Here is a 21,882-nt window from a genome sequence, read left to right as displayed (position 1 = left end):
GACCAGGTCTTAAAAAAAAAGGAAGATGGATATAAACGCCTATGATTTTCTTAGCACAAAATAATCAGTGTTCCTATTATATTTACTAAAAAATGGTGATGCTGATGATGAAGATTATCAAAGATAGAATCTGATTACAGATTTGTTATGTTTGTTATTCATTCTCACCTTTAAAAGATATGAGCCAATATGGAGACTATAAAAATGAAAAGATATACTCCCCTTAAAGATCTTATACATAATACATGTTTGCTGAGCATCTCTTCTTCCAGGTATTGTTCTAGGCATTGGGGAGCTAGCAGTGAACAAATCAGATGAAGTCCGTCCTCATGGAGTTTAAATTCAATTTAGAGTAGACAGAGAGTGGACGAATAAGCATGTATTACAACATAATACAGAGAACAGACTTGGCAACAGCTCTGTACAATATGTTATAATTTTAGCAATGGTGAAAGTAAGACTAAAAGACTCTCTGAGTGTTATTTCTTGGGATCCAGAGAGGCCTTATGGGGGAATTGAGGTCTGCTGTGTGGACAGTAGGGGATTGGACATTCTAGCTGCAGTGAATAACCCAGAATTAATAAGTTAGTCCTCATTTCATGTCTTTATTTTCTTTCTTAACTGAATTGCTTAATATTTTCCTAAACTTTCAAATTTTATTTCTTTTAATGAAAGATCATTTGAAAACTTTGTGTTATGATTTTTTATTTAGAAAACATGGCCACAGGTTTAACAGTTGACAATGCTGTACTGCTTACAGTTCCCTCTTTTTTGAGGTTTTACTTCCCTTGGTTTCAATTACTTATGGTCAACTGCAGTCTGAAAATATTAAGCTATTTTTGAGAGATACCACATTCACATATATTTTATTACAGCATGTTATTATAATTGCTCTATTTTCTTATTAGTCTCTTACTGTGCCTAATTTATAAATTAACCTTTATCGTAGGTGAAATGGTTTGCCTCTGTGTCTCTACCCAAATCCCATCTCAAATTATAATCCCCATGTGTCAGGGGAGGGACCTGGTAGGAGATAATTAGATCATGGGGGTGGTTTCCCCCATGCTGCTCCTGTGATAACGAGTGAGTTCTCACAAGATCTGATGGTTTAAAAGTGTGTGGCAGCTCCCCACTTGTTCTCTCTCTTCTGCTGCCATGTAAGATGTACCTTGCTTCCCCTTTGCCTTACGCCATGATTATAAGGTTCCTGAGGCCTCCCTAGCCATGTGGAACTGTGAGTCAATTAAACCCCTTTTCTTTTATAAATTACCCAGTCTCAGGTAGTTCTTTACAGCAGTGTGAAGATGGACTAATACAATCGGTATGTATGTAAGGGAACAATCATTGTATATATAGGGCTTGGTACTTTCTGTGGTTTCAGGCATCCACTGGGGGTCTTCGAACATATTCCCCATGGATAAGGGGGGACTACTGTACTCTGAGTCAGGCACTGTTTAAAATGCTTTAGGTATATTGACTGATTTAATCTTCTCTACAGCCTCCAGGCTACAGGGCCTATAATCATTTTTGTTTTATGGATAAGGAAAACTGATGCTGAGGTTAAGGCGTTTGCTCATGACCACCCAGTTAGTAAATGGCGCTGAGCTCCTGAGTCTGTGGTTTTGTCAGGTGTAGTCTGTAGACCGAAAATTATGCTAATTCTTATAATTATTTCTCAACTGAAAGGTGATAGAAATTTCTAGTTATTTTGTCATTCTAGAGAGACATACTTAATATAATTTTAAAAGCTTTTCTTCAGGTTATTCTTGAACCCTATGATCCCTTGCCTTTACTCTTCTCACCTGGCCAGAACTCTTCACTGACATAATATTTATTTATTTATTTATTTATTGCCACCCCAGAGTATAAACTGTATGCTTTACCTTGGATTTCCTAGCAGGACTCTTTGGCCTTTTTCCTGTACAGTTTCAAAGTTAGTAAAGTTTTAATTCTACATTTTGTGTGCTATATATCAGCTTTGGTTGACCTTTCAAGGAGTAGAAAGAAAAGAGCAAAACACTGCAGAACCTTTTCTAAAGAATGAAGGGCATCCTGTGACTTTGATGTGGCTGTGTCGTCAGGCAGTCTCCCAGTGTAGAGATGGCTCCCATCTTACAGTGTCTGCTCAGGGAGAATGAAAACTGAGAATGCCATGCTGTTCTGAGCCTCTCTTTGTGCATTCAAGAGGTTATAGATCTGCATATCTGGAGGGCATAGATACAACCCTATATTTTCATATTTTAATATTTGAATGTACCATCACGAGGTGAAGGGTTTAGCAGATGATAGCACTGTTGGTCTAAGTCACATATGCTCAGTTGAATTTAGAGGGCAGTAAATGGGATGGAAACTGTTTAACTCCTGAAACCCGTATGTCCCTCTAACATTTTTTCCATCATAATTTTCATAGTAATAATAATAACATTACTATTACTATGAAATTTATGATGGAATAGAAGTTATTACTATGAAGTGATTATTATGGACTTACTAAGTTACAAAATAGCATTATTATTATTATTACTATGAAATTTATGATGGAAAAGAAGTTATTACTATGAAGTGATTACTATGGACTTACTAAGCATATTACATGCCTTGTTGAACGCTTTTAATAACTGAAATCTGTACTATTGTTATTTCCATTTACAAATCAGAAACTCAAATCTTCAAGATTAAAAAACTTGATCACTATCATTTGGCTAGTATTTGTGTTTAGGTTAAGTTGACAGTGATTTATTTGGAAAATTAAAATAAATTCCAAAATTGCAAAACTTTAAACTTGTATATGTCTATACTTTCCCTGCATCATAATAACTTTCAACTAATATAATTTTTTTCTGCAAGATAATGGAGTATTTCTTATTTATAAACTCATATTCTACATTTATAAAAATCATAAAGTGTACATAACATAAAATTTACCATCTTAACTGTTTTAAAATGAATGGTTCAGTAGTGTTAAGTATATTCACATTTCAACTAATGTAATTTTTGTTATTTTTTTAGAGGGGGTCTTACTCTTGCCCAGGCTGGAGTACACTGGTGCTATCTTGGCTCACTGTAACCTCTGCCTCCCAGGTTCAAGCAATTCTCCTGCCTCAGCCTTCCGAGTAGTTGTGCTTACAGGTGCACACCACCACACCTGGCTAATTTTTTTTGTATTTTTAGTAGAGATGGGTTTCGCCATGTTGACCAGGCTGGTCTCAAACTCCTGGTCTCAAGTGATCTGCTTGCCTTGGCCTCCCAAAATGCTGGGATTACAGGCATGAGCCACTGTACCCGGCCACAACTAATGTAATTTTAATTGTGCTTGAGTACTACTGTCTGCCTGGTGGAATCCCAGGCATTTTGGCAAGATGATGGGGCTTTTAGATAAAGGACAATTGTATGGTTTGTTTTGTTTTCCTTACAACTAGCAAACTTCCTGGACCAGGAGTAGCTGGTAACCATGTAAACAATTCCAGCATGACATAAAACTTTCAAGAGATGAAACATCCAAGGAATGTATCTAATATACAAAGAAGTTATTCAGTAGGAGACCAGAAGGGGATATAACAAAGGAATTAGTCTGCAAGAAGTGATTTCCATGGGACTCCTGCTTTAACCATTTAAAATATTGTGGTGCTTAAAATAGGTTTTTAAAGTCCTAAGCTTTAAAGGATAAAAGTATATATGCAAGCTTATGCACTTTTTGTTCCTCTTTAGAATATACTTTGATCTTTTAGCAAGTTTCTTTGTCCACTTCTCTTCCATTTTACTTTTTATTGCCTTCTGTGCTGTGCTTACTGTGTAGCCCTGGGACCGTTTAGTTCTATGTCTGATGTGTGGAAAAATCTGTTCTTACTGCCTAATAGTATTTAGGAAGTAATAAGACACAAGGAGCCAGGAACCATATCAGTGTAATCTATCTTGAGTGGACTGAATGTATTTTGTGGGCACTTACTTTGAACATGATGGTGTTGTGGTAATTGGTATGATTAGTGTAATACTTTGCTATATTATAAAATAGTTAAAAATGGAGTTAGATGTTAGATAAGATAGCTTGTTCATTATTCATTAGAATCAATTAGTTATTGCTTTGCTTTCACTGTAAATATGTTTATTTCTCTTTCCCAAAAGTAAATGCTTAGCTGATTGTTCAAATCAGAAGATAGTCTTTTGAAATTATTAATTATACCCTATTGTTTTAAACCAGAACTGTTCTTGTGATTTTAATTCAGCAAATGGTTCCTGACATGGCTTTTGTTGCTCTGAAATGGCAAAGGAAAAAGAAAAGGTGTTTTAAGACACATTTTATTAAAAAAGGACACATGCTGTCATATGTATTTTGTTGTTCTTTTTTTTCCTTTAATGATGGAATAACCTTTTTGAGTTTTGTGACCCAAGTGTACATCAGCTTCATTGCCGATGCAGTGTTTTGAATTAACTTATATCTTTCCTTACTTTTTATAGTGGTTTTGTGAATGTTTGGATAGAAATTATGGACATATTTGAGTCACGATACTCTTGTCAAATTAAGTTATAGGATTTTAGAGTTGAGAGAAGGGATCATAACTAGTGTATCCAACTTTTTCATTTTACATTTGTGAGGAAACTGACTCAGAGAAATGGAAACACTCATGAAACTGTACACATCCAGGTGGGGACCAAACTAGGCCTCAAAACTTGTCTCTTCTAATCCACACTCATCCTGCCACTAATGGGCTGAATAGCTGTCTTCATTGTTTCCCTCTCTTATATATCTTTTCTCCTTTTAAAAATCTTGGAATTTCTGTTCTCTGACATGATGCACAATGAAAATTTTAATTCGTGTTAGTGGTGCCACCAAGCTTCTGCAGATTACTGGTTTCCTATTTCCTTAAGGTATATAAATCTCTCTCTGCGTGTGTCTATGTTTGTAAAAGAACATTTCCTTTGCCTCTTTGTACCCAGTTTCTTCTTTTGCCTACCTCCAGAATGAAATAGTTGTCACCCTTTTATTTATTTTTAATGTTTTTTAGAGATGAAGTCTCACTGTATTGCCCAGGGTGGTCTTGACTTCCTAGACTCAAGTGATCCTCCCACCTTGGCCTCCAAAAGTGCTGGGATTACATGTGTGAGACACTGTGTCCAGCCAGCTGTCTTCCTTTTAAATTTAATGATTTCTTCCTACATTCTCTATTTTAGCAACTTCCTTGAGATCTTGCTTTGAAAATTTATTTAGCTGTTAATTAATTTAGATTTTAACTGAATACTCCTTAGTTCAAATAATAATGGCCACATTTAAGAGTATACCTTTCAAGAAGCCAATGTTTGGCTACCTGCCGTATTCATAGTTTCCGTAGTTGAACGTTATTGAGTTGGAATAATTCTCTTATCTAGTATTACATAGTAAACTATTCATGTTGTCCAGAAATCAGTGTCTGTAGTTCCTTTAAAATTATCTTTGAAACATACTTTCTTTTACTGAAATAAAAACAAATATCTGTGGAATGAAGCTTATAGCCTAGTTTTGTAGTGATATGTGCTATAGCATTGAATTTATTGATTGGTAGATTGTTTCTTTTCACTTGTAGAATACTTTCTATTTCAGAGTTGATTAAAGTTGTTTTGCTAGTCCTTCCTTGGAATCATTTCATCCTTGTCAAGGATCTCTGTAATACAGCCAGAGAGCGGGTATTTTGGTGTGGTGAACTATGCAATCCAGCCTAGAACTTTAATAACATACCATTAGACTATATAAATTAGGCCAGGCACAGTGGCTCATGCCTATAATCCCAGCACTTTGGGAAGCTGAGGCGGGAGGATGCCCTGAGCCCAGAAGTTTGAGATCTGCTGAGCAACATAGGGAGACCCCATCTACAAAAAATAAAAGCGATTTAGCTGAATGTGGTGTGTACCTGTGGTCCCAGCTACTCAGGAGGCTGAGGTGGGAGGATTCTTTAAAGCCCAGGAGGTGGAGACTGCAGTGAGCTGTGATTGTGCCACTGCACTCAAGCCTGGGTGACAGAGTGAGACCCTGTCTCAAAAAAGAAAAAAGACTCTATGAATTACCATATTTCCTCTCAGGAATTTAGTTGACCAACTTTATGTTTAATACACGCAGTCGACAATAAGAGTCACAATTGATCCATCTCTTTGTCATCCTGCTGCGTGGTCTTTAAATTCCTATCCTGTTATTTAATGTTTTTAAAAGTTTGAGTGTTACATACAGAATAGATTTTTTTGAACAACAAACCCAAAAGATATTCTTCACTTTGGATGTAGTTAAGTCTTTGTTACACCTTGTGTTTCTTTATTGGGATAATACTGCAAAGCATATAAATGTTAAATATTAGAACAATTCTTGGTATGTGTCTCATGTTCTTCTTATTTCCTGAATACCTCTTACTGATGCGTTTGCCAGTTTATTACATGTGACATTTTTCTTGTTAATTCCTTCTGTCTCCTCTATGTCACATGCTCTGCTTCATGTCTTTTTACTGAGTTTGCCATGGTAGCTTGGATTTGCAGTCTAGGTTTTGGAGCAGTTTCATAACTAGAGCTCTCCACATCTTCGAGTTGATGTCTTTCTCTGACAGAGCCACATTTCAGCTGAACCACCTCTCTGCTCCAGGTGATGCCCCTGCACTCTGCCTTAGTTTATGTGAAATCTCTTTGATCTTTGGGAATGTACACAAATACTCATATAATACATTTTATAGACACATCAGAAACTTTGAAACCCATCCATTTGAGCATAATGATTATCACATGTTTGAATTCATTCATGTAAAGGTGTTCTCATGCCCACCAAATGAATGGATTCTTGAGAAAGTAACTGTACATTGAAATTTGTCAAACAAATGCATGTTTTACCTGTACATGCAGGCATGCTGCACGTTCTGTACTCTCTAACTTTTCATCTGCTAGGTACTGAAACAAACCTCTAGTGGCCAAGTGTGATATTTAAGGGATTCAGTTTTATACACTTTTGTAAGATGATAAAAATGTCTTCTAACATATTTGTCGTCTTTCGACATTCATTCATTTAGTAAATACTTAAGTTAGAGAAGCGGCATTGCGTAGTGTGGCTAAAAGCACACTGGAATTTGACTGGTTTAATTTCTGGCTCTGCCATTTACCAGCTACGTGCTTTGGTTAAGTTATTTAATTTTTCTTAATTTCCTCACCAAGAAAGTGGGGATAGTTATGGTACGTACCTATCTCATGATGGTGTGAGGATTAAACGGGTTCAAATAAATAAGATTCTTAGAACAGAGCCTGGTATGGCAAGAACTTAGTGTCATCAACTGTTGTTGTCATTCCTATATGATGGGATGTGGGTTTTGCTTTTGGAGTACTTGTTGTCCAGTGGGAAGGGAGAAACAAAATAGGTAGTTATTCGACATTTTAACTACTCTTCAGGGCCTTCTCTGTGATAGGCATTGTAGTAGGCCCTGAAAATCAGGCAACAAATAAGCAAACACATTCTTGGTCTCCTAAAGCTTACTTTTAGCAGGAAGTAATTTAAAGGAAGTCATTTACAATAATCTCAGTAAAATGTAAAAAGTGTTTTAATGAAGAAAATGCAACAAGCTGTGGATACATCTAACAGAAAGACCAAACTAATTCTAGAAGGTCAAACAGTAAAGGAAATATATTATGACAAATGCTGTAATTGAAGGTCTTGTTAGGTTTAGGGATATCACAGAGTAGGAAGTGCTTGGGTCTTCAGGGAGTAAGGGAATGATTCTCGTTGGAGGAGACACTTGAGCTGACTGGTGGCAGAGTCTAGACAAATGGCAGTGAGTGAGGGACAGCATTCCTGGCGGAGGGAATGACTTGCATTATGCCATGCAGCATGACAAGGCATTTCATAATACCTGGGTTTCCGTGGTTCTTTACTGTTGGGATTAAGTGTTGGGCAAACGGGAGCAGGCAGTGGTACATGTCGGGAGAGAGAGAGACAGACAGAACTGCGTTCTCAAGGATTTTCCTTTCATGAGGAATGAAGGAGTTAGGACTTTATCCTGAAGGCAGTGGGTGTCGCTGAAGTTATTTTAAGCAGAGGAGGAATTATGATCACCTTTTTATTTTTAAAGACGCTTCTATTATCTCTGTAGAAAATGGACACATGGGGACAAGGTTAGACACAGGTAGACCTATCAGCAAACCATAGCAGTTGCTCAGAAATAACAAGAAGCTGAACCAAGGCGGAGGCAGTGGAAATGGAAAGGAAGAATCAGAAGAGATAAGAGATAAAAGGTCAAACTGACATGCCTTAGTGAGCCACTCAATGGAGGGGTGAGGGGGAGAAGGAAAAGCTTGGTTATGTGCTGATGCCACTCAGGATATAGGAGGAGAGGGGTCTGTCTGTCAACTTGGATTTCCCCAACATCAAAACATCCTATGTTCTAATAAACGTCAAACATTAGCGTCACTTGAAGAAACCTTGAAAATCCATTTACCCACTTTTCTTCAGTCTGGCTTGGTGATTTCATTCACTTAGGAGGCAGATCAGTTACGTGGTTCACCAGGATTTCCTAGCTGAGTAAGAAAGTGTAGAATTCAGGTCCACACTCCTGTCTTCACGTGTACTATTCCAATGAAAGTTTGCTGTTCTTAATTAATTATAGGCATTTGATAATAAATATATATATTTTATTATACTTAGATTCTGGGGTACATGTGCAGATCATGCAGGATTGTTGCATAAGTACATACATGGCAAGGTGGTTTGCTGCCTCCATCCCCCGTCACCTGTATCTGGCATTTCTCCCCATGCTATCTTTCCCCAACCTCCCCACCCACCGCGTGCCTCCCCTAGCCACCCCCAAACAGACCCCAGTGTGTGATGCTCCCCTCCCTTTGTCCATGTATTCTCATTGTTCAACACCCATCTATGAGCGAGTACATGCAGTGTTTGGTTTTCTGTTCTTGGGTCGGTTTGCTGCGAATGATGGTTTCCAGATTCATCCATGTCACTACAAAGGACAAGTTTTTAATAATATTTTTAAAAGGTGTAAGGATCTGGCTGGGTGCCTGTAATTGTAGCACTTTGGGAGGCCAAGGAGGATGGATCACTTGAGGCCAGGAGTTTGAGACCAGCCTGACCAATATGGCAAAACCCTTTCTCTACTAAAAATACAAAAATTAGCTGAGAGTGACGGTGCACACCTGTAATGTCAGCTACTCGGGTGGCTGAGGCATTGGGTGACAAAGTGGGACTCTGTCACCCCAAAAAAATGGTGTAGGGTACAACTTTCAGAAATTATTGGGTTGAACCAAATATATCGGGCACTATTAGTGCATGTATAATAATATAAACTTTTTGAATAAAGAGGAAAAAAATTCCTTCAGAAGACACTATCTTTCATAGTGTTATGTTTCTCATGTTCTATGATTGGTCTTTAGTGCCCTCTATTGGCTGTTTCTTCTAAAGCAGCATCTTTATTCTTAAACACAATGTTCCTTGCAGTGTTATTTACCAAAAGAAATATAAGAGATTTTAAAATTACGATGAAAGGTGATAAAAGCTGACGGGGACTTTGTTTTTAGTAGGAAGACAGAATAATTTTAGTAAGATGCCGTCAAGGATGTGCACTTCGGCAGCACATGCACTACAATTGGAATGATACAGAGATCAGCATGATCCCTGTGCAAGGATAACATGCACGTTTGTGAAGCACTTCATGTATATCTATGTAAACAGGCCTGGGTGCCTAGGGGTTGAGTAGGGGTTTTGAGAAGTATCTCTATAACATTTTGTTTGCTATAACATGCACATAATATTGTAGACTGTATTTGTAGAAAATGGACCTTTCTGATGAGAAGCAGCCTGAGTCAGGCTGGTTTTTGAGCATTTTTATGCAGCAAAGCCTCAAGAATAGCAGCCACCCCAGTAGGCAGTAGCAGCTGCTGTTTTTCCATAGGGTGGCTGCTGTATGTGATGTACAGGAAATGAAAGGAAATGACTGTTACTCATTAAAGCGATTTCATTCAGCTATGTGGGAAATCACAGGCAGAAAAGTCATCATAGAAAATGAAGTGCAATTATACATAATGGGGCATCTTCAGAGGTGGCTCATTGGTCCCCTCCCTGCCCCCCAAATGACAAAGGAGCTGCCTTTGGGTTCTATCCTCCAGGAAAAGGGGTGGTAGATTAGATTTAGTGTTTAGAATAACTAGTGGTCTAAACCTGAATATGTTTTAGTAAGCAAGCACACCTGTCACTAGGAGGTCTAAAGAAGGCCTCACTTTGTGTAAATTAGTACTCACCATGACTTTTCTGGCAATAAGGGAAATCTATTCATCTTTCAAGGGTAGAAGTTTGTTTCCATGTCCTTCTGGTGAACCTCCCTTTAAAATGTTCCTAAAGTATCATTCAGTAGGTTGTATTTTGAAAACCTACTCACCTATTTGGGTTAAAAATAATATTTTTATATTTTGTTGTTACATGAAACTGCAGAGATTGTTCACAGACAACTTAGTGCAATCATTTATTTGCTTTTGGTATATTTTGCTGCTGCCGCTTTCTCTAAGAAAGTGTAGAAATTATTAATATGAAGGAATGTTAGCCGCTGTGCCTTTTATGAGAGGATTAAGCTATTATGTAGCCTCCTTCCCCCCCAATAAAAAAGTCTTTCATCAAAAACTGACATCCTAAATGAACGAAATAATTGTACAGCTTATTTATTAGTGTGTCAAACTTAAAATGTAATGGTTTCATATTTCAGGATGAAAAGTGTGTTGTGATTCATGGTTGCCAGTGACAAAATAGACAGCTCTTTTATATTACGGTGTCGATTGCCTGCTGATATGCCACTGTACTTTTTGGTCCTCTTCTGTTCTCTCCCTATGCAATAGCTCCCTCTACTTGAAAATACTGGTGTAATTATAGTTTCACACTGCTTCATTAGTGAGTTCCCCACACTGCTTTTTACTTGTAATTCTCTTCATAAATATGTGGTGGTATACATCAGAGCATGTAAAAAGGACTCTTGACTGGGGGTAGAAAGGCAAGGTTAGTTGCAAAAAGCAAGATGTTACATTTGAAGGCATTCTTCAAGGAATTAGCTATGTAGCGTTTTTTGATTTAAATATGGTGTATTTGGTTAAAATTTCATGTAGTACTTTGAAAATGAATGCTGATGTCTGAAACACAGAGGCATAGAAAACTGGATCAGAAAACTTCAAAAGAATCATCAGCCACTTCAAACAGACATAGCTTTTGAACTTGGCAAATTCTTACTTTGCTAATTCCAAAGTTTTATAATTCCCACACAAACCTAGCAGTTTTTCTCTACTTTCCCTGGAAGGGTTTGAGAGAGGCTAGAGTAGTAGAATCTCAAGTTACAATACCTTGCCTTGTGGAACATTTCATTATGAAATGTGCATAATGAAACAATGGGAGAAGCATAGAGAAACCAAAGTGAACGCTGCTGCGTTTGGGATGTCATTATTTTTTCTCCCGCTTGCTAAGTTACTACACCTCCACTGTTAAGACAAGTTAAGAGACTCTGCCATGTGAATATGTCTTTCTTCTCCATTTACAACTCTTTGTTTCTTCTGTCCATTATGATGCAGAGCAAGCAGCAGAGTGTGGTGGTCAAGAGTAAGGACTTAAGAGCCAGACCGCCTGGCTGGATCCTGGCTCTGCCACACATCTGCTGGGCGATACTGGCTAGTTTCCTTAACTTGCTGAGCCTCAGTTTCCTCATTCGTATAACACAGACAATAAATCTACCTACATTCTAGGGTTCTAAGGATTAGATAAATTAGTGATTGTCAAGCCCAACATATAGTAAGTGCTATATATCAGTTTGTTAAATCAGAATACAATAGTGGTGATATAAACTGGTTTTTATTAACTAGATGTATTCATTGAATGTCAGTGTTGTCCTCAGTGCTTATCAAGAAATATGGGGCCCTCCCATTGGGTGAGAGAGATCTGTACATTGCTTTTGTTCATAAATTCATAGTTACTATATATTGGAGTAATTGTGACCTAAGGGTACTATATCATCATTTTAGGTCATATTATTTATAAATATACTTTGGAAAATACAGTGGACTCTTCCATGGTTTCCATGTCTTTTCTGGACTTGTATGGTTTTATAGGAGGATTCTGTACTACTGGTGAAGGCATAAGAACAGAGTATCATTTCCCATATTATATTTATCATTATGTTAATGCTTTTCTTGGAGCTTAATTATGGCTCCAGAGGAGTAATAGACAGGCTTTTCTTTGGTCCATTATATAACTGTACTTGCGAATGTCAGAGAATCTTGCCTAACTGTTCCTAGACTCTTATCTAAGTATCAATCACCAAAAATTTTAACAGGAAATCTATGTTTTAGGCACTCAGACATGCTACTGAAATTGTTAAGATTATATTTTCACCTTGATACAAGCTGATATTTGTGTGATGTTTTATGTATTTATTTTTGGGGATAGGGTCTTGCTCTGTTACCCAGGCTAGAGTGAACCATAGCTGACTGCAGCCTTGACTTCCTAGGCTCAAGCCCTAATCCTTACATCTCAGCGTCCCCCGCTCCACCCCCCAGGTAGCTTGGACTACAGACACGCACCACCACACCTGGCTAATTTGTGTGTATTTTGCAGAGATGGGGTTTTGTCATGTTGTCTAGGCTGGTCTTGAACTCCTGGGCTTAAACGTTTCTCCCACCTCGGCCTCCCCAAGTGCTGGGATTTCAGGCATGAGCCACTGCACCTGGCCTTTTAATTTTTTTAATTTAAAAAACTTATTTTAGAGACAAGGTCTTGCTATATTGCCTAGGCTAATCTCCAACTCTTGAGCTCAAGTAATCCTCCCACCTCAGCCTCCCAAGAAGCTGGGATTATACAGAGGTATACAAACATACCTGGCTTAGAGCGAGATTTTAATTTATTTTTATGTGTTTAGAAGATTATCACCAGAGTGCTAAACACATGAAGTAAGTGGTCAAATGAGATTCTTGAGTCAACGCTGTCCTAAGATTGCATATTTATTTTCAGGGCATATCCTCATCTTTCTTCTTTGCTTGATTCACAGGACCCTTTAGATCCTACAAGATCAGTGATTGTGATCCGCTCCCTGGTAGCAGATGGCGTAGCAGAAAGAAGCGGAGGACTATTACCTGGAGACCGCCTGGTCTCAGTCAATGAATACTGTTTGGACAACACCTCACTTGCTGAAGCTGTGGAAGTATTGAAAGCTGTGCCACCAGGCATAGTACGTCTTGGAATCTGTAAGCCTTTGGTGGTGAGTGTTGCATTTTATTAATATAGGAAGTGATAATGGTATAACAGTTAAGAACATGGATTTTGAAGACATATAGCTGGCCGAGAATTTCTTTTCCACTGTTTACTTTGTGTGTGACCTTGGGCAGGTTTCTTAATTTCCTTGACTTACAATATCAGAAAAAATAATGCCTATGTCATAGGATTTTGGGGTTTAAAGGTGATATTCATTAAATGTATAGCATATTATTAAATAAATACTAGCTGTGAATGTTGCTGGTTCTGCTACTACCACTCTTATTACTGCTTTCATCTTCATACTTTTAGCACAGACTTCTAAGCTCTCAGCACATTTCTTATATACAAATTATTATTATTATCATTTTAGAGACAAAGTCTCACTCTGTCATCCAGGCTGGAGTGCAGTGGCGCAATCTCGGCTCACTGCAACCTCTGCCTCCTGGTTCAAGCGAATCTTATGCCTCAGCCTCTCAAGTAGCTGGGATTACTGGCGTGTGCCACCATGCCTAGCTACTAACTTTTTGTGTTTTTAGTAGAGATGGGGTTTCACCATGTTGGCCAGGCTGGTCTTGAACTCCTGTGCTCAGGCAGTCCACCTGCCTTGGCCTCCCAAAATACAGTGAGCCACTGTACCTGGCTATTCTTATATGTAAATTAAAATAAATATTTTCCATTTTGACTTTTATTTGGGAATGATGTCAAGGTGGTATGATAAGCTGAAATCCTGGTAACTATAGCATTTCAATCATATAACAGTGATATTTTAATATGCTTTTCTGTCCATCAAAGCAACTTGTAACTCCTAGCATCAAGAACCCCTTCTTGAAGTCATCTTGTTGCTTTATCTTATGATCAGGTTGCTGCTTATGACTGAAGACCCCATTACAGTTATGGTGCTCTGGAGGCCTCTAATGCAAAAAAAAAACCAACAACAACAACATAAAAACTTAATGATGATGCTTTTCAGCCAGTTTTATTATTGCTAAGTGCTTACTAAATGTCAATCATTCTTTTAAGCCCTTTACACATATTAACTAACTTAATCCGTACAGCAACTTTAAGAATAGGCCTTTTGTTACCTTCATTACAGATGAGGCACAGAGAATTGAGTAACTCAACCAAGGTCTTATAACTAGTAAGGGGTAGAGTTGTAATGTGCACTCAGCAGGGCGCCTTTGAACCCTGTGTTCTTAGCCACAGTGCTGTACCTGCCTGTCTTACTATGTTGTCAGTCACTTGGTTAGTTTGTATGCAGCATGTATGAAACAGATAGTCTGGTTGTAATAAATTGTTGGTCTGGATTTCTAGAAACCTGAACTCTGTCTCTGGCTTTGCTATAAGTTAGCCCATTTCAAACTTAAAGATATGTAATGTATATAAGAGTCACCTGGGAGGTAGTTAAAATGCAGTTTCCCAGGTTCTACTCCCAGAAATTCTCATTTAGTAGTAATTCTGATATGCTCTTCAGGAGTCTACCTCTTCAATGGGTCGCTTATGTAATTCTGATGCAGAGTTTTGTACTTTGAGAAACATTATACTAGTAATTTGATCAATGGGTATGCCACTTCTCTGAGCCTATATTGTTCATCTTTGAAAAGATTGGACAAGACTAGAGAATTCCTAAGGTATTTCTTATCTCCAATTCTTTAATCTAGGAGACATTTTAATGTAACATGAATCACATAAGTTCGTATGTATAGATAGTTGGATAGGTAGATAGAAATAGCTATGTTGATTGTATTAGGCTGTTCTTGCATTGCTATGAAGAAATACCTGAGACTGGGCAATTTGTAAGAAAGAGGTTTAATTGGCTGACAGTTTTACAGGCTGTATAGGAAGCATGGTGGCCTCTGCTTCTGGGGAGGCCTCTGGGCACTTTCACTCATGGTGGAAGACAAAGCGGCAGCAGGCACTCCACACAGTGAAAGCAGGAGTAAGAGAGAGTCGGAGTAGGGTGGGGATGCCACACAGCCACACATTTGATTTTATTTTTTATTTTTGGAGACAGAGTCTCACTCTGTTGTCCAGGCTGTAGTGTAGTGGTACAATCTTGGCTCACTGCAACATCCACTTTCCAGGTTCAAGCAATTCTCAGGCCTCAGTCTTCCAAGTAGCTGAGACTACAGGCATGCGCCACCACACCCAGCTAATTTTTGTATTTTTAGTAGAGACGGGGTTTCGCCATGTTGGCCAGGCTAGTGTTGAACTCCTGAGCTCAGACAATCCACCTGCCTTGGCCTCCCAAAGTGCTAGGATTACAGGCATGAGCCACCGTGCCTGGCCATGCCACACACTTTTAAACCACCAGATCACGTGAGTACGCATTCATTCACTATTGTGAAGACAGCACCAAGCCATGAGGGATCCACCCCCATGACCCAGACATCTCCCACCAGGCCCCACCTCCAGCATTGGGGATTGAAATTCAACATGAGATCTTGGCAGGGACAAATAGACAAATCAATCGTATATAGATAGATTCGTTATGCATATAATATTTTTGCATGGAAGACTAAACGGTGGTCTTCATGTATTACTTTTTTTATTCTTGCCTGTGTATTATACCTATCAGATACTTTAAATATTTCAAAGTGGAATATAGCGCATAGCTAAATAAATTCTTGACTTTTTGTGTATTTGGTGTGGGCATTACTGTGGTCAACAGATGATGCCATGAGGTTCTTGGTTTGAGTTTTGGATAAATTAAAGATGGGAAAACTATGCATGTTTTATGGGACCTCATCTTCTTAGTATTTTGGATTGTAGCAGGAACTTTGTCTAGATTTTCCCTGATGGTTATTTGCCAGATTAGTGTGGCTGCATGGAGACATCCCAAACTATTTGTGTCCTAGAGGACTTCAACAGCACAACCTTTACCTTGAAACAGTTTTAGGAAGTCTTGGGCTGTTTAACGAAACAAAACAAAACGAACAAAACAAAACAAGAGTCGGTAGCAACTGGGTGTGGATCCTTGTGCTATATCTGGTGGAAGGACCTTGGAGCATTACTCTTGAGAGTATTTTGGAATGACGTGATTGTGGGTGGAACCTCACCCAGGCTTCCCTCAGTGAGTCCAAGGCTGCCAAGAATACTTAGGGGTGGGAGGCCAATGAAGGGATTGAGAGAAAGGTCAATTTCAATATTTCTTTGCTTTTTAACCACTAAGTAAGCCTCCTTTAACATCTGGGGTCTTCTGGGAAAACTGCTCATATCTATAAATAGTGATTCAAGGAACCAGGCATGGATCTTCTCTGAGGTCTCTCCCTCTCTCTAATGGTAAAGTTGGCGGCCACTTATCTTATTGACTAATGTTATCTTATTAACTAATTAACTGAACATTTACTCAATTCACAGCACAAGTGGGGACAGAGAATATGAAGAAGCAGATCCAAAGTCAGGGTGGAGCAGAAAGACTGTGAATATATAATGGTGATGAGAACAAATTATTTTTATTAAGTCTTGTATTTATATAGATACAGCATGTATATATATCTATATACTTCATATTATATATTTTTATCTTTTCTAAAAACTTACCTCAAACATATCCGACCCACAAAATGAATGAAATGACTTATTATTGTTGATTAATATACAAATAGAGACAGGGTCTCTCCATGTTGCCCAGGCTAGTATTGAACTCCCAGGCTGAAGTGAAGCTTCTGCCTCAGCCTCCCAAAGTACTGGGATTGCAGATGTAAGCCACCACGCCCAGACTGAAATGACTTTAAAAACTGCATTATATCTTCAGACCTAACTGAACAGAACTGACAATAAAACTCTTGAGCCAGACAGCTATGGGTTTTTGCTTAGATATGTGGTTTGTAAGGCTGTGTGTCCTTGTGCCAGTTATTCAACCTCATCAGCTACTGCATTCCTCATCTATAAGATGAAGATTGGCTGTGCGTGACGGCTTATGCCTGTAATCCCAGCACTTTGGGAGGCTGAGGTGGGCAGATCATCTGGGAGGTCAGGAGTTCGAGACCAGCCTGGCTAACATGGAGAAACCCCGTCTCTACTAAAAATACAAAAGGATTAGCCAGGAGAGTTGATGCATGCCTCTAGTCCCAGCTACTTTGGAGGCTGTGGCAAAAGAATCGCTTGAACCAGGGCATCGGAGGTTGTAGTGAGCCGAGATTACACCACTGCATTCCAGTCTGGGTCACACAGCGAGACTCTGTCTCAATTAAAAAAAAAAAAAGATGAGGATTGCATGGCATGGTAATTGTGAACATAGGCTCTAGTACTACACAGCCAGAATATCTAACTGACTAGTCATTTAATGTTTGGCAAATTAATATGTCCACTTTTGCTCACCAGTAAAATAGGACTAATGAGAGGACCCACTTCTTAGAGTATATATTAATATATTAGTTAATATATTAAATATATTTAAAGTGCTTAAATTTGTGCCAGGTACATAGATAGTTTTATATATAAGGTCTATCCCTGGGTGAGTGATTTTTCTTTAAGAAATACTTTTAAAAGTTTGGGAAGCTCTGACCTGAATATGGTATTCTTTTTAATTATTAAAGAAAGTTTGTTCTATGGCTGGGCGCGGTGGCTCACGCCTGTAATCCCAGCACTGTGGGAGGCCGAGGCGGGTGGATCACGAGGTCAAGAGATCGAGACCATCCTGGTCAACACGGTGAAACCCCGTCTCTACTAAAACTACAAAAAATCAGCTGGGCATGGTGGCGCGTGCCTGTAATCCCAGCTACTCAGGAGGCTGAGACAGGAGAATTGCCTGAACCCAGGAGGCGGAGGTTGCGGTGAGCCGAGATTGCGCCATTGCACTCCAGCCTGGGTAACAAGAGTGAAACTCCGTCTCATAAAAAAAAAAAAAAAAAAAAAGAAAGTTTGTTCTAATGAAACAATTTGAATAAATTTTGTATTGTGTATTTGCTCTTAATGGAAAGATGAAAGTTTGAAACCAAGGTATTTTCTTTTTCTTTCTTTCTTTTTTACACAAATTAATCTTTCTTTTCTTTTTTTTCTTTCTTTTACTTTAAATTCTGGGATACATGTACAGAATGTGCAGGTTTGTTGTATAGGTATACAAGGGCCATGGTGATTTGCTGCACTTATCAACCCATCATCTAGGTTTTAAGCCCCACATGCGTTAGGTATTTGTCCTCATGCTCTCCCTCCCCTTGCCTCCCATCTCCCAATATTTTCTTGATTATAAATAAAAGTGGTTTATATTTTCAGGAAGATAATAAAGAAGAAGAAAGTTGTTATATTTTACATTCAAACAGTAATGAAGACAAGACTGAATTTTCAGGAACAATTCATGATATAAATTCATCTTTAATACTTGAAGCACCCAAGGTATTTAGTAAATTTATTTCCCATTTGAATGATTTGCTATAAGCTAAACTTTCTATGTAGAAAGAATACAAAAGAAAATAAGACAAAAGCTTGTCCTTACTCTTTGGCTAAATAGATATAAATAAAGACATAAAGAAGACACAAGCTCGACCCCCTCCTTTGGCTAAATAGGTATAAAAGAACTAATTCTCCTTTCTTTCTCTCTCTCTTTTTTGAGATGGGATCTCCCTCTGTCACCCAGGCTGGAGTGCACTGGGGAGATCTGGTATCACTGTAACCTCTGCCTTCCAGGGGCAAGTGATCCTCCCACCTTAGCCTTCTGAGCATCTGGGACCACAGGCATGTGCTACCATATCTAGCTAATTTTTTGTATTTTTGTTAGAGATGGGGTTTCATCATATTGCCCAGGCTGGTCTTGAACTCCTGAGCTCAAGTAGTCCACCTGCCCTTGCCTCCCAGAGTGCTGGCATTATAGGCCTGAGCCATCGCGCCTGGTCTCATTTTACACACACGCATGCGTGCGCGCGTGTACACTCACACACACACACACACACACACACATTTTGTTAGATTGGTTTAGACAGACTCTTCCTCTGTTGCCCAGGCTGGAGTACGTTGGTGCAACCTCTGCCTCTCAGGTTCAAGCAATTCTCCTGCCTCAGCCTCCCAAGTAGCTGGGACTACAAGCATGTGCCACCACACCTGGCTAATTTTTGTATTTTTAGTAGAGACAGGGTTTTATCATGTTGGCCAGGCTGGTCTTGAACTCCTGACTTCAGGTGGTCAGCCCACCTCAGCCTCCCAAAGTGTGGAAATTACAGGCATGAGCCACCGCACCTGGCCTATTTTTTTTAAAACTAAAATATTTCCTTCTGTATCACATTGCCTCTCTAAATGATAAAGGCAAGATGTAGAGCATTTTCAAAGAACAAACGTACACTAATGTATTCCTAAAATTTTGGATGGTAGAACATATTGTTGAAAATAGACCTGCATTTAAAATGCTGTAAAAATGGAACTACACAAAAAAATCATATTGAATACTTTATAAAGAAGAGTTATTTTGTCAAACCCTACCTTATGCCTTAATTTTAGAAAATATATTTTGAAGCTTTCCTTTTTTATTCTTAAAAGGAATTATACTTATGTTGCTCTTTGCAGTTAGAGTATGGTTTTGCCTTACTTGATAACAACTGTCTAGTGATATTCTTTGCATAATATGTAGACAGTGTCTCAAGATGATGTGTGTTTCTAGAATGTCTATTATATATTTTAGTGCAGACATTTTAAAAAATTGCATAACCATATGCTGTGTTCAAATACATCCTCCACCCACATTGAAAAAACTAGGTTGCAGTATTTGGTATACTGTATTAATTTTTTTTTGAGATGGTGTTTTGCTCTGTTGTCTAGGCTGGAATGCAGTGGTGTGATCAAAACTTACTGCACCATCAGTCTCCTTGGCTCAAGCAATTCTTTGCCTTAGCCTCCCAAGTGGCTGGCACCACAGGTGCATGCCACCATGCCTAGCTATTTTTTTTATTTTTGTTTTTAGAGACAGGGTCTCACTATGTTTCCCAGCCTGGTCTTGAACTCTTGTACTCAAGAGATCCTCCTGCCTTGGCCTTCCAAAGTGCTAGGATTACAGGCATGAGCCACCATGCCCAGTCCTACTGTATTAATTTAAAAGTTTCACTACAATGATGTTTAGTTGCAAGAAGGCAATAGAAAATAATAGATTTATTCCAGGAATTTACACTAGGTAGTAATGAGTAGGACTTAAAATAGGAAAGATCTTTGAACTTTTAGAAAGATTTGGGCCTCGTTATGCTTCGCACCCAGAGGTTCCCCAGAAATAGGTCTCAGCAGGTTTTGGCCAGTAACCCAACACAGTTTCTGCACGTTTAGTTGCAGTGGTGTGCACTAGCTATGATGATTAGTGAAATAAAAATTCTTTTTTTTTTTTTTTTTTTTTGAGACAGAGTTTCGCTCATGTTACCCAGGCTGGAGTGCAATGGTGCGATCTCGGCTCACCGCAACCTCCGCCTCCTGGGTTTAGGCAATTCTCCTGTCTCAGCCTCCTGAGTAGCTGGGATTACAGGCACGCGCCACCATGCCCAGCCAATTTTTTGTAGTTTTAGTAGAGACGGGGTTTCACCGTGTTGACCAGGATGGTCTCGATCTCTTGACCTCGTGATCCACCCGCCTCGGCCTCCCAAAGTGCTGGGATTACAGGCGTGAGCCACCGCGCCCGGCGTGAAATAAAAATTCTTTTAAAAGTTATGGTATTCCTTCATATTATTTATTTTCAACACAGATGAAAAATAAGATTTCTATTTTTTAATATTATAAAAGAGTCATACTCAAAGTAGAGACATACTCCCCTTATCTTTAGTTTATAGAGAATGTTTTCTAAACATTCAGATGGTTATACTTTCTTTTGAGTTGTTTAAGCTTAAAAATCCTGACCTTTTAAGTCTTTGCTTTCTTAAATAATAGTTTGAAATGTAGACATATTTATGTACTACTTTTTATATTAAGTGAATGGGTTAAATGTTTAGTGTAAGAGTTTAACCAAATTCCTATTTCTAGTGGAGAATTTTCAGGTGGCTAATGTATAAGGAACCTTTTAGCAAAATGATTCGCCTTGTGAAGGGCAGATTTCTGCCTCATAATTTACTGTTTTTCCCTTTTGTGGGTTGAGGATTGTGTGGAGGTGAGCTTGCGTTTCTCCGTGTTTGCTGTGGAGGGCGGTGCATGTTAGCTGTGCATTGGCATGTGGGTCATGCCAGCATTTGAATTTTCCAGTTTATCTATATAGTGCTGCTTCAGGACAGGCGTAACTTCACATTTTTCGCATCTTTTATTTACAGGGATTTAGAGATGAACCATATTTTAAGGAAGAACTTGTGGATGAACCGTTTCTAGATCTGGGAAAGTCTTTCCATTCCCAACAAAATGACATAGACCACAGCCAGGAGGCCTGGGAGATGCATGAATTTCTGACTCCTAGATTGCAGGAAATGGATGAAGAAAGAGAAATGCTTGTTGATGAAGAATATGAGTTCTATCAAGGTCACTCTCAGTCCATGGAGTTGTATCCCTTGTCGCACATTCAAGAGGCCACTCCTGTGCCCTCCATTAAGGAACTTCACTTTGGTACACAGTGGTTGCATGATAATGAACCATCCGAGTCTCAAGAGGCAAGAGCCGTGAGGAGTATCTATTCCCAGGAGGCACAGCAGTATGGCTATTGCACTGAAAACGTGGTAAGGGATTAGAACAGATATTCTGCACCCTGCCTTCTGCTCTCCTCGCCTATC

General features: G+C 38.8%; 1 protein-coding gene and 1 non-coding gene across 16 annotated transcripts in view; both read left to right on the top strand.

Annotated features, from left to right (window-relative positions):
* PATJ (PATJ crumbs cell polarity complex component) overlaps window positions 1-21,882 on the top strand; it is a 395,978-nt gene that overhangs the window by 97,396 nt on the left and 276,700 nt on the right. For all 15 annotated transcript variants that reach the window (XM_032296822.1, XM_032296813.1, XM_032296821.1 and 12 more), the window contains 3 exons: window positions 13,020-13,229; window positions 18,440-18,559; window positions 21,433-21,828. In XM_032296822.1, the coding sequence (XP_032152713.1) occupies window positions 13,020-13,229; window positions 18,440-18,559; window positions 21,433-21,828 (726 nt within the window). The remainder of the gene's footprint in view (window positions 1-13,019; window positions 13,230-18,439; window positions 18,560-21,432; window positions 21,829-21,882) is intronic.
* Window positions 9,563-9,664, top strand: LOC116564189. The gene has a single exon (XR_004274778.1). It is a non-coding gene; the product is annotated as a U6 spliceosomal RNA (small nuclear RNA).

Source organism: Sapajus apella, unplaced genomic scaffold (assembly GCF_009761245.1).
Source record: "Sapajus apella isolate SASKATOON/1434 unplaced genomic scaffold, GSC_monkey_1.0 scaffold36, whole genome shotgun sequence".
In the NCBI taxonomy this organism is placed as follows: Eukaryota; Metazoa; Chordata; class Mammalia; order Primates; family Cebidae; genus Sapajus; species Sapajus apella.
The sequence above is the reverse complement of the archived record's forward strand: the minus strand, read 5'-3'. Positions and strand labels throughout refer to the sequence as shown.